At 41.4% G+C, this 12,946-nt stretch overlaps 1 protein-coding gene across 4 annotated transcripts in view; it reads right to left on the reverse strand.

Annotated features, from left to right (window-relative positions):
* Positions 1-12,946, reverse strand: part of mmut.S (methylmalonyl-CoA mutase S homeolog) — a 59,114-nt gene that overhangs the window by 33,423 nt on the left and 12,745 nt on the right. For 3 of the 4 annotated variants that reach the window (XM_018266002.2, XM_041565093.1, XM_018266003.2), the window contains exons 2-4: positions 7,480-7,920; positions 5,656-6,023; positions 3,683-3,840 (exon numbers count right to left, since the gene is read on the reverse strand). In XM_018266002.2, coding sequence (XP_018121491.1) covers positions 3,683-3,840; positions 5,656-6,023; positions 7,480-7,888 — 935 coding nt within the window. In that variant the 5' untranslated portion in view covers positions 7,889-7,920. Of the gene's footprint in view, positions 1-3,682; positions 3,841-5,655; positions 6,024-7,479; positions 7,921-8,344; positions 8,370-12,946 lie in introns of those variants that run through there. The other variant, XM_041565094.1, reaches the window with a different exon arrangement.

Below are 12,946 nucleotides of genomic sequence, written 5' to 3' on the forward strand. Positions count from 1 at the left end.
AATTTTGAATTCATGTGAATTTTTTTTAATTCGTTATGTACTCACAATTCGACTGGGAGGTTATTTTAGAAAAAATGTGAATGGATAATATTCGATCGAATGGTTCATACGAATCAAGTTTTTCTCCGAAAAAAACGTTGAATGTCAGGAAGGCTACGGACATCTCCAAATGGCTCAATGGACCTCTGCCATTGACTTGTACATGAACCCAGCAGATTTTTTTCAAATTAGGACTGTTTCCATGTAGAAGTGTGATAAATCTCACATTCAAATTTACATTCGAATAGGGGTATTAAAATTAGAATATGTGAATTTTGAAACTCGAAATTTACTATTCAACCCTTGATAAATCTGCCCCTTAGGAGACTTTCAAATTTGAAAAACTTTGAAATTCGAATTTAAAAAGACCAAATGAAATTAAATTAATTTTTTTTTTGCCGAATAGGTCAGTTTTTGATCGAATAGGTCTGTTTGAATCATACAAATCGAAGTAATAGTGCATTCGAATCGTATGATTCAACATTTTTCCCAAAAAAAAACCCCTTAGATTTTTCAAAGTCCACCAATTGTCTCCAAATAGGTTCTAGGAGGTCCCCCATAGGTTAAAACAGCAATTTAGCAAGGGTCGAATTTAGAATTTGAAAAACTTCGAAATTCGAATTCAAAAAGACCAACCAAAATGAAATCAGTTTTTTTTTTTTGCCGATTAGGTCAGTTTTCGATCGAACAGGTCTATTTTCGATTGAATTAGAATCATATGAATCAATGTAATAGTGCATTAGAATCGTAAGTTTTCCCTGAAAAAACCTTCCAATTGACCCCAAATAGGTTCTAGGAGGTCCCCCATAGGCTAAAACAGCAATTCGGCAGGTTTTAGATGGCGAATAGTCTAACTCGAATTTTCAAAAAGACAGTACATGATAAATTTCGAAATTCGAATTTTCTAATTTTTTTTTAAAATTCAAATCTAATTTGGACTATTCTCTAGTCGAAGTACACAAAAATTAGCTCGACATTCAAATTTTCACTTCGACCTTTGATAAATCTGCCCCTTAGTGTCCCAGGGCAACCCAAACACTTAAAGGCACATTTATCAAAGGTCAAATTTCTAATTCATGTGAGTTTTTTTTTTTTTTTTAAACTCCCATAAACTCGAAATTCGACCAATTGAAATTAATAAAAAAAAAAAAAGAATTTTTCTCAACTCAAGTGAATAGGGTGAACCCGAAAACTCGAATCAAATATGATTCGAATGTTAAATATGCGATTTCTCCGAAAAAAACTCAACTGTCAAGAAGGCTGTAAACAACTCCCAATTGATCCCTGGACCTCTCCCATTGACTTAAACAGCAATTTGGTAGGTTTTAGGTGGCGAATAGTCAAAGTTGAGTTATTGAAGGGGCAGAGTATTAGTGATCGTAACCCGCCCCCTCCCGAACCGCACCCGGCCCAGACCCGCTGCTGCCCACTTTTTATAGACCAGCCCCGCAATGACGTCACAAAAGGGTCAGAGGCAGGCGGAAGTCTATAAATTCCGGTGCCGGAAGTACTAGGTCGCGGGCAGGGAGAGCAGGAAAAGAGCTTGACCTGCACCAGCCAGCGACCCGAAGATTTTGTGCAGGAGTTGGTCAGCCCCGCATATCACTACAGAGTATGATAAATCTTGAAAATCAAATTAAAATTTTTTGAAAAACGCTAATCGAATTTGAATAGCTCCGTCAATTTTGACCATAAAAAAACGCGAAAATTCGAATTTAGAATTTTCAATTTGACCCTTGATAAATCTGCCCCATAAATACTCATGAAATCAGGTTGCTGGTTTGCAGATGTCCCCTGGGAGTCCCCTCTTCTGCCCTATAGTCGGTGGAACTTGTGTTAGGGAAACCTGGCCTTGCTTATTGTTCATCCTGCCTGGGGCTTAGTCAGCAGTATTTTGGCCTGTATGTGGGGGGTCTCCCGAATAACTTGTCAAAAAGTCATGTGGTCAAAAATCAACAGGATGTTTTTAGTAGCGTCAGAAAATACCTTCCCATTGGTGCACAGATGTCTTCTCTTGACAGGTCTCCATGGGTCCATATAAGAATCTGATCAAATCCTAACCATTGTTTTAGAATGATTTGACCCAACATAAAAAGTAATAAAAATTTCTGATCCGTGAAAGGTTTCTAAGTTCTATCTGTTCCTCATACAAGCAGACAGGGAAAAGAAATGAGAATTCAAACCAAGGAAGCAGGTTTAACAGAAAAAAAGCCCATTTTTCCTCCTGCAGTGTCTCCTGCTGGAACAGTATAGAAGTGCAACTTAAACAGAAGCCAGAGATTTAGGGGCACATTTATCAACGGTCAAATTTCGAATTCATGCGAGTTTTTTAAAACTCCCATAAAAAACTCGATTCAAGTGCAGGAAGGCTGCAAAACCACTCCAAATTGATCCCTGGACCTCTCCCATTGAATCAAACAGCAATTCGGCAGGTTTTAGGGGCGAATAGTAGAGTTGGGGGATTAAAATTTGAATGTGTGAATTTTGAAACTCGAAAATTCGAATTTACCCTTGATAAATCTGACCCTTAGTGTCCCAGGGCAACCATAGAGGCACATTTATCAAAGGTCGAATTTCAAATTCATTTTTAAAGCGCCAGAGTATGATAAATCTCGAAAATCGAATTAGATTTTTCTAAAACACTCTAATCAAATTTGAATAATTAGCGATGCACCGCATCCAGGATTCGGTTCGGGATTCGGCCTTTTTCAGCAGGATTCAGATTCAGCCGAATCCTTCTGCCCGGCTGAACCGAATCCTAATTTGCATATGCAAATTAGGGCAGGTGGGAAATCGCGTGACTTTTTGTCACAAAACAAAGTAAAAAAAATTAGGCTTTGTTCTCTTTAAATGGGTTTGTTTACCTTTAAATTGTCTTTTGGTACAACGTAGAGAGTGATATTCTGAGACACTTTGCATTTGGTTCTCATTTTTAATTATTTGTGGGTTTTGAGTTATTTGGCATATGCAAATTAAGATTCGGATTCAGTTTGGTTTTCGGCCGAATCTTTCATAAAGGAATCCAAAATAGTGGATTCGGTGCATCCCTATGAATACCTCCTTAGCTGAATTTGGCAGTTCTGACTGTACAAAAAACAGAAAATCGCAGTCTTCAATTCGACCCTTGATAAATCTGCCCCTTAATGATAAATGATGTCTTACATAAAGGGGTTCACTTTAATAAGATTTTTTTACCCCCCTTTTAACCACGGGAATTCTTTGTTATGCCAAGCCTTGGATGGAGAAGTAGAAAATCACCGGCACAACAGGATATTTCTAGCAGGGAAACCCTTGCTCGTTTATTTCCGGATGCAATGTTTCGGGGTGTACTCCTTTGTCAAGCCTTGGATGGCACATAACATTATACAAGTGTTCACTGCCAAGGGTCAACAATTGTTTTTCAATATGGCTATTCAGGAATACCTAGGAGAGCAAACAAGCATTTTCCCTAGATCTCACCACAACTTTTCTATAGCAAAGGTTCTAATGGGGGTAAGGCTTACAGTTTGAGAACCCCTGCTTTAAATAGTTCTTACTTAGCACCCAGAGTAACACTCCACCTGGAAACAACAAGCATTGTGATACCAGAAGTATCAATTGAGCACAGAGAGAGGCATTTCTGAGCAGCCCACTCACTCATTACCTGGGTGCAAACTCATCAATGGTGAGTCCTGCTGTCAGGCCCGTTCGGCAGTATTCCAGCCCGTCTGCTACTGTATAAGCCAACTCCAAAATTGCATCCGCACCCGCTTCTTGCATGTGGTACCCACTGATGGAGATGGAATTGAACTTTGGCATGTGCTGGAAAGCAAGAACAGTGAAGAAGAATGTTAAAGGAAAACTTTACCCACAAAAACAATACTTAAAGGGGTGATTCACTTTTAGTATGTTATAGAATGGCCAATACTAAGCAACTTTTCAATTGGTCTTTATTATTTATTTATGGGAGTTTTAAAAAAAAACCTCACATGAATTAGAAATTTCGACCCTTGATAAATTAATGTGTCTCTTAGCATTTTTTCTTTTTTATAGCTTTTGAATTATTTGCCTTCTTCTTCTGATTCTTTCCAGCTTTCAAATGGGGGTCACTGACCCCATCACAAAACAAATACTCTGTAAGGCTACAAATGTATTGTTATCACTACTTTTTATTCCTCGTCTTTCTATTCAGGCCTCTCCTATTCATAATCCAGTCTCTTATGCAAATCAATGCAAAATTGCTAGGGTAATTTGGACCATAGCAACCGGGTAATTTGGACCATAGCAACCAGATGGGTGAAATTGCAAATTGAAGAGCTGCTGAATAAAAATATAAATAACTCAAAAAACAACAAATGATAAAACATTAAAACCAATTGCAAATTGTCTCAGAATATCCCTCTCTATATCATACTAACAGTTAACCCCTTTAAGCAATAGATAGTTTACATTAAGTGGCATATTAAAGAATCTTACCAAACTGGAATATATATTTAAGTAAATATTGCGCCTTTACATATTTTCCCTTTACCCTGCATTTTGATGGTCTGTGTGCTGCCTCAAAGATCACCTGACCAAAACTACTACAGCTCTAACTATAACAGGAAGAGATCACCTGACCAGAAATACTGCATCTCTAACTGTAACAGGAAGAAATCACCTGACCAGAAATACTGCAGCTCTAACTGTAACACGAAGAAGTGAGGAAGCAAAAGACAGAACTCTGTCTGTTAATTGGCTCATGTGACCTAACATGTTTGTGTGCACCGTGAATCCTACAATCCCAGGGGGCGGCCCTTAAAATGGCAATTTTCTATTTATGATTACCCAATGGCACATACTACTAGAAAAGTATATCATTATGAAAATGGTTTATTTACATGAGGCAGGGTTTTACACATGAGCTGTTTTATGCAATATCTTTTTATAGAGATCTACATTGTTTGAGGGGTCCCCCCCTCAGTCACTTCTAATATCCTTATCATTTACAGTAGGGGGTATATTATCCCTTATAATACATGAGTGATACTCAGAGTTCCCTGTATAACTCAGCCTGCAGCCTTGTGTCTTTATATGGTCACAGAACAACCCCTCAGTGACTTCTAATATCCTTATCATTTACAGTAGGGGGTACATTATCCCTTATAATACATGAGTGATACTCAGAGTTCCCTGTATAACTCAGCCTGCAGCCTTGTGCCTTTATATGGTCACAGAACAACCCCTCAGTGACTTCTAATATCCTTATCATTTACAGTAGGGGGTACATTATCCCTTATAATACATGAGTGATACTCAGAGTTCCCTGTATAACTCAGCCTGCAGCCTTGTGTCTTTATATGGTCACAGAACAACCCCTCAGTGACTTCTAATATCCTTATCATTTACAGTAGGGGGTACATTATCCCTTATAATACATGAGTGATACTCAGAGTTCCCTGTATAACTCAGCCTGCAGCCTTGTGCCTTTATATGGTCACAGAACAACCCCTCAGTGACTTCTAATATCCTTATCATTTACAGTAGGGGGGTACATTATCCCTTATAATACATGAGTGATACTCAGAGTTCCCTGTATAACTCAGCCTGCAGCCTTGTGCCTTTATATGGTCACAGAACCCCTCAGTGAAACATTACCTGGGAGGTGTACTGGAAGATATCAGCAATGATGCGCATTGATGGCTCTGGTGGGAATATATAAGTGTTTCTGACCATAAACTCCTTTAGGATGTCATTCTGTATGGTACCAGTCAGTTTCTCCTTTGGGACCCCTTGCTCCACCCCAGTGACAATAAACATGGCTAGAATTGGGACCACGGCACCGTTCATCGTCATGGAGACGGACATCTTCTCCAATGGGATTCCGTCGAACAGCATTTTCATATCCTCCACGGTGTCTATGGCAACCCCAGCCATTCCGACATCTCCATGGACTCGAGGGTTGTCAGAGTCGTAGCCGCGATGGGTGGCCAAATCAAAAGCCACAGAGAGCCCCTGCTGGCCCGCTGCAAATAAAATACATGGGTTGCAACATTACAATCAGCAGCGTTGGCCTGCACCGTAGATTCCATGATCTACGGCATGCAAAGTGGTTTGAAATTGATGCTTTGTAAATCAAAGGGGTTGTTCACCTTTAAATTAACTTTTAGTATGACATAGAGAGGGATATTCTGAGACAATTTGCAAAAGGTCTCAATGTTTTATTATTTATGGATTTTGAGTTATTTAGCTTTTTATTCAGCAGCTCTCCAATTTGCAATCCTGCAATCTGGTTGCGAGGGCCCAAATTCCCCTAGCAACCATGCATTTATTTGAATAAGAGACTGGAATATGAATAGGAGAGGCCTGAATAGAAAGATAATTAATAAAAAGTAGCAAAAACAATAATGTGTAGCCTTACAGAACATTTGTTTTAAGATGGGGTCAGTGACCCCCATTTGAAAGCTGGAAAGAATCAGAAGAAGAAGGCAAATAACTCAAAAACTATAAAAAAAGAAAAAATGTACAATTGAAAAGTTGCTTAGAATTAGTCATTCTTTAACATACTAAAAGTTAACTTATAGGTGAACCAACCCCTTTAATTGTGCAGAGAAAAATGCAACTTCACAAATATGCTAACATGGATTCACCAGGATTCAGCAGCTCTACAGTTTTGAATTTGGCAATGTGGATGCTAGAGCCCAAATTCCCCTAGCAACCATACATTTATTTGAATAAGAGACTAGAATATGAATAGAAGAGGCCTAAATAGAACGATGAGTGATAAAAAGTAGCAATAACAATAAATGTACAGCCTTAAGGAGCATTTGTGTTTTAGATGGGGGTCTATGACGGCCGAACCCCCGAATCCTTTGCGAAAGATTCAGTCGAATACCGAACCAAATCCTAATTTGCAAATTAGGGGTGGGAAGGGGAAAACAATTGTTACTTCTTGTTTTGTGACAAAAAGTCATGTGATTTCCCTCCCCACCCCTAAGTTGCATATGCAAATTAGGATTTGGATTCGGTTCGGCCAGGCAAAAGGATTTGTCCGAATCCGAAATCCTGCAGAAAAAGGCAGAATCCTGGCCGAATCCCAATCCTGGATTTGGTGCATCCTTAGTTATTGCAAAGATGAACTACCCCTTTAATGTGTCACAATGAGGTATGTTGCTGGTAGGGATGCACCGAGTCCACTATTTGGGATTCTACCGAATCCCCGGTGAAAGATTCGTCAGAATACTGAATCCAAATCCTAATTTGCATAAGCAAATTAGGGTCAGGAAAGGAAAAAGTGGAAAAAAATTCTTCTTTTGTGATGAAAAGTCACATGATTTCCCTCCCCTCCCCTAATTTACATATTCAAATTAAGATTCGGTTCGGCCAAGCACAATGATTCGGCCGAATCTGAATCCTGCTGAAAAAGTCTGAATACTGGCCGAATCCTGGATTCGGTGCATCCCTAGTTGCTGGCACACTTACCCTTTATGTTGTCCCTATAGAACTTGTTGCTCTCCTCCACCGTACTGAAGCCAGCGTACTGTCGGATAGTCCATGGCCTGTGGGTGTACATCGTGGGGTAGGGACCACGGGTGAAGGGTTTGACCCCCGGCAGCTCCTCGGGCAGCTCTTCTGTGTCTCTCTTTGTATAAAGAGGTTTTATGACTATACCCTCGGGGGTGTGCCATCTCAAGCTCTCTGGGTCTTTGCCTTTCAGCTGTTTCTTGGCCAGTTCCCCCCATTCCGGGTGTAACGTCTGACTGCCTAGGAAACGCTCGGAGGGGCACAGTGTAGGGATGGGCTTCAGGAAGGCCCATAGCTTTGTGGGGCTGTGTTGCTGGGGGCCCAATAATCTGCCTAGCAACAGGTGCTGCGCTCTCGCCCTCAGCATGGCTTGTAGTCCAGCAGTCAGAGCAATCAGAACTAAAGGGAAGAACAAATGAGAAAAATTGAATATATAAAATCAGACAGGGCAGACCGGCCCATTGACCTGGAGCTACCGGACTGTTGTAAAAGATGAAAGCAATAGGGTAGCAAAATGCCTCTACATTTACCCCCCACAGACTCACACACAGGGGTAAAGGTTCTCACTCCATGGACTTCACTTTAAATCAAGGGCTAAATCCAAGCCTAGGAAAAATACATTATGGCTATGTATGTCTATTTGTATTTGTATAGAGACAACAATAAATAAATAAATAAATGACAGTATAACCCCGAATTTATGTCTTTTTTTTGTTTTTTTGTTCCCACCAGCCTCAATGCATTGCTATGGGTGCTTTTCTTTTCACGTTTTTAACGTTTTGCTTTCCCTGATTTTACGTTGCTTTTTAAGGCTTGCCCCTACCCAAACGCTAGGTTTTTAGATCAACAAGTCATTACGCCCGTGATTTAAGGCTCGTTAAACATCAGAATCCTCCCGGCATGTCTGTCCCGAGATCCGGTTAGAAGAAGTGGGCGGGTAGCTCTGCCGGGAATGGAAAACATGACCCTGCAGGCAAAAGTGGGCAGCTCTGCACAAGGAGATTGGAGGAGAGGGCTGGAAATGTGACAAAGTGGAGAGCTATGCTGGGAGACTAAGGGGCAAATTTACTTACCTTCGAAGTTGCGCCAGCGTTGGCTTCGCCGCACTTCGGCAGGTGTAGATGCGCCAGGGATGCGCAAATTCACGAAGATCCGAAGTTGTGCACAAGTTACCGATCGTTTGCGAAGTTGCGCTAGCGATGTTACGATCAGCGGTTCGAAGGCAAATTTGCATACGGCAAGAAGTATTTGGTTCAGTATTCGGCCAAATCTTTCGCAAAGGATTCGGCCGAATGCAAAATAGTGGATTCAGTGCATCCCTAATAATTCATTTTTATTAGAAGCAAAACCAGCCTATTGGGTTTATATAAAGTTTATATGATTTTCTAGTAGACTTAAGGTATGAAGATACAAATTACGGAAAGAGCCATTATTTGGAAAACCCCAGGTCCTAAGCATTCTGAATAACAGGTCCCAACCTGTACCTTAAACTTAACCCAAACTAAGATATAGTTAATCCTTACTGGAAGCAAAACCAGCCTAATGGGTTTATTTAATATTTACATGATTTTTTAGTATCAAAATTACAAAAAGATCCATTATCTGGAAAACCCTCGGTCCCGAGCATTCTGGATAACAGGTCCCATACCTGTATTGGAAAAATGGAAGCACCAAATCCAGGATTCGGTTTGGGATTCAGACTTTTTCAGCAGGATTTGGCTGAATCCTTCTGCCAGGCTGAATTGAATCCTAATTTGCATATGCAAATTAGGGGTGGGCAGAAATATCATGTGACTTTTTGTCACAAAACAAGGAAGTAAAAAAATGTTTTCCCCTTCCCACCCGTAATTTGCATACGCAAATTAGTATTCGGAATTCGGCATAAGCTTTCGCGAAGGATTCGGGCGAATCCAAAACAGTGGATACGGTGCATCCCTAATTTCAAATGCCTAGCACGTCCTCCCAGCCCCTCTAAATCCATATTCTACATGTTTTATCATGCAATTAGGTAAAGGCTGCAGACTGTAGCGACGCTTGTGCAGCGATGCACCTCAACATCAGATCAGCCGTTCAGAGTGCAAGCTGTGTGTACAAACTACAGACATTCAGTAGCATTAGGCAAGGGCTGTGCCTGTCAGTCTGTAAATCATTGGCAAGCGGTGAAGGTCGAGGACTAAAACAAAAGGACGATGAAATGTGGCCCGGTGGCGTTTATTGTCCGAGAAGGGATTTTATTTGGTGCAGAAGTGGTGGATATAAACAAGGTATATTTACAGGCGTATGGAGTCATTAGGGCTTTCTGTCTCTGTGTATAAAGTTCAGCGCACACACACACAATAGAGCATACATTTAGGCTATTCTTATTAACCCTTTCCCTACTGGGCAGGGCCAAAATTAGAAATCACAGGGCCCACCCACCCTGGCGCCAAAGCACCGCCCCAGATCCTGCCCACTCCACATCACAGTTAAAAGACCGTACAGACATCATCACTAAAAAAGTAACCCCCCCCCCCCACACAAGTTATAAAAAGCTATTGATGGTCAGGGCCCCCTTTTAAGTTAAAAAGCATTGGTGCCAGGGCCCCTCTTACAAGTAAAAAGAAATTGGGGCTCCAAAGAATATTCTTTAAAAAAAACATTGGCGCCAGGGCCCCCCCTTACAAATTAAAAAAAAATTGGGGCCCCCGAAAAATTTCTTTTATAAAAACATTGGTGGCAGTACCTATGGAATATTAAAATAATACATTGGTGGCCAGAGGATTAAAAAAAAAACACACACAAATTGGTGTTCAGTAGAATTGAACTCAGGACTTCAACTTCGCCTCCTTTCGTGACCTTGGGTCTTTTCGCTGCTTCGGGACTTTGGCTATTTTCCTGACTTCGGGTCTTTTCGTCGCTTCAGGACTTCAATTTCATCTGTTTTTGTGACTTCGGGTCTTTTCGCGGCTTTGGGTCCTTCGGCTTTTCGGCACTTCCGCATTTTGGCTGTTCGGGACTTTGAAAATGGCCGCTCGCAAAGGGGGCACAGCTCTTTCAAAACTGCAGCACTGCCGGGCCTTCCTTCATGCCCGGGCCACTTGTCCCCCCTTGATGGCTACCCTGGCCACACACAATAGAGCATACATTTAGGTTAATCCTATTAACCCTTTCCCTACTGGGTATTCCCCTGGTCAAGGGCCCTTCATTAACCTAAAATCTATAAACGTATGCGCTACATCAGTCTCAGGCTGAACACTCTGCTGTCTGATGATATAGAACATACAATGTCAAGAAAAGAGTTAAAGGACAAGTAAAGGAAGAATTATTGGAGGGCAGGGACGCCATGAGGGGGGGCACAATTGTCCGGGGCCTAATGGCTTCTATATGTTAAAGGATAAATACATCTTCAAAATAAGTGAATGTAAAATTGATGAGGGGGCTATTCTAAGTACTTCTGTAATTTGTATTATTTATTTTCTTTTAATTCCAAGATATTAAGGGATACATGTACTGTTAATATGAATGAATTTTGTTACAACAGCGCCACCTGCTGGTCATTTTCCCACCAGTCTGACCAGCAAGTAGTCAAGGAAGTTGTCAGGAGAAAGAAAGAGGCTGCTCTGATGTTTTTCAGTTTAGGAATAAAATTAAATCTTTTCTCAAGCAGAAGAACATCAGAGCAGCTGGGGCCCGGCTGTGCTGCATTTCCTGGATTAGCCGGGTCCCCTTTGAACTGCTGAAGAGTCGAGTTGCGCAAATTAGGAGCCGAGCCATGCCGAACACCATTTTTTTAAACCTTTGGGCACTGATTTTGGGGAGCATGGCCACAAATGTTTTTTTTTTTTGTTAACTTGGTGGGGGGGGGGGGGGCTGGCCCCAAGGGTTTTTTTTACTTGTACCAATGGTTTTGTTTTTTTTACTTGTATGGGGGCCCAGCGAATTCTACTGGTGGCCCTGATAGAGGGTACCAAGTTGTTGGGCCCCAGTGATTCTAGCTGCTTACTTCAAACCCCAGGCTGTTGCTCCCATTCTTCCAAAAATTTACATTTCAGTATCGTGCTGTGGTGATGCGAAGGCCGGCCCAATGCCCGCAGGTCAAGTGGGTTCGAGCCTATCTCAGTGCACCTCTTGCAGGTTGCGGGAGGGTCCGGGTTGAGCTCTTCCGCCAGCTCTCCCAACCCACCACCGTCAAATGCCGGCCTACAACTTCTGGGTTCGTCTTTTATAGACGCTGCGTCTTTTGTGACATCATCGGCGGGCGTCACGGATCTATGAAAGCAACCCGGAAGCGCGGATGTGGGCGGGTGCGGACTAAGGTCAAGTGCGGATCGGGATAATCCCAACCTGCACATCACTACTCTACACTGTCCTTGGAAAGTGCCTAAAAACTGGGCACCCTATATTGGCTCTACCTTCCCTTAGATTAACATTTTCTTTTTGAATGAAGTTCCCCTTTAAAAAAAAAAGAAAATTGTTTTTGTAGTTGTTCACCTTTAAATGAACTTTTAGTAGAATATAAACATTGATGTTCTAAGACAATTTGAAATTGATTTATTTTCTTTAAATGTATTTAGGTTTTTCAGTCATTCAGCTTTCTGTTCAGCAAATCTCCATTATAGAATTTCAGCAGCTATCTGGTTGCTGGGGGTCTTGTCAACCAGGCAATGGGTTAAATGAGAGACTGCAATATGAGTAGGAGAGGAACTGAATAGAAAGAATAATAAAGTAACAATTATAATTGCTCAAAGAGCAATAATTTTTTTTTGACTGCTGGGGTCAGTGACCCCCATTTGAAAGCTGGAGAGATGTAGCAGAGGAAAGCAAACATTCAAAAATGACGATATAGCATAAATGCTTTGGATATGATCATCTTGCAGCCTTCTACAATGCACTACAAGTCCCAGCATCCCCTGTAAATCTCCAATATCAAAGCCAGGGCCCCGACATTGTGAGGCTGCAGTGCTAACAGAACACATAGAAAAATAATCTATCCAAGTCACACTGCTATAAATTATATATTCTCTCTGCACTCCTAATTTAGCCACCTTGCTGATGCAGAACTTAAACTCCCTTCAGTCAAGGATATATGTGATGTTAAAGGAAAACTATACCCCCAAAATTAATACTTAAGCTAGAGTCCTGCAGCGGGTCGGGTACCCGCGGGTTACCCGCATAAACCTGTGGGTTGCAGGTAGAATTTGCGGGTTGCGGGTATAGACGCGGGTCGGTGGTTCTGCTGGTGGGGCCGCAGGTCTTTTTAATAACGATATTTACTCCTTTTTTCTGGCCATGTCTACTTCCGACGTCATTTCCGGTTTACAATGACAGCACTTCCTGTTTTACTCCTTTTTTTTCTGATCACGTCTACTGCTGATGATGTCACGTCCGGTTTACAATGACAGCACTTCCTGATTCTTGATGGTCAGCGGGTCGCGGATAAGGTACT

Source organism: Xenopus laevis, chromosome 5S (genome assembly GCF_017654675.1).
Source record: "Xenopus laevis strain J_2021 chromosome 5S, Xenopus_laevis_v10.1, whole genome shotgun sequence".
NCBI classification, from domain to species: Eukaryota; Metazoa; Chordata; class Amphibia; order Anura; family Pipidae; genus Xenopus; species Xenopus laevis.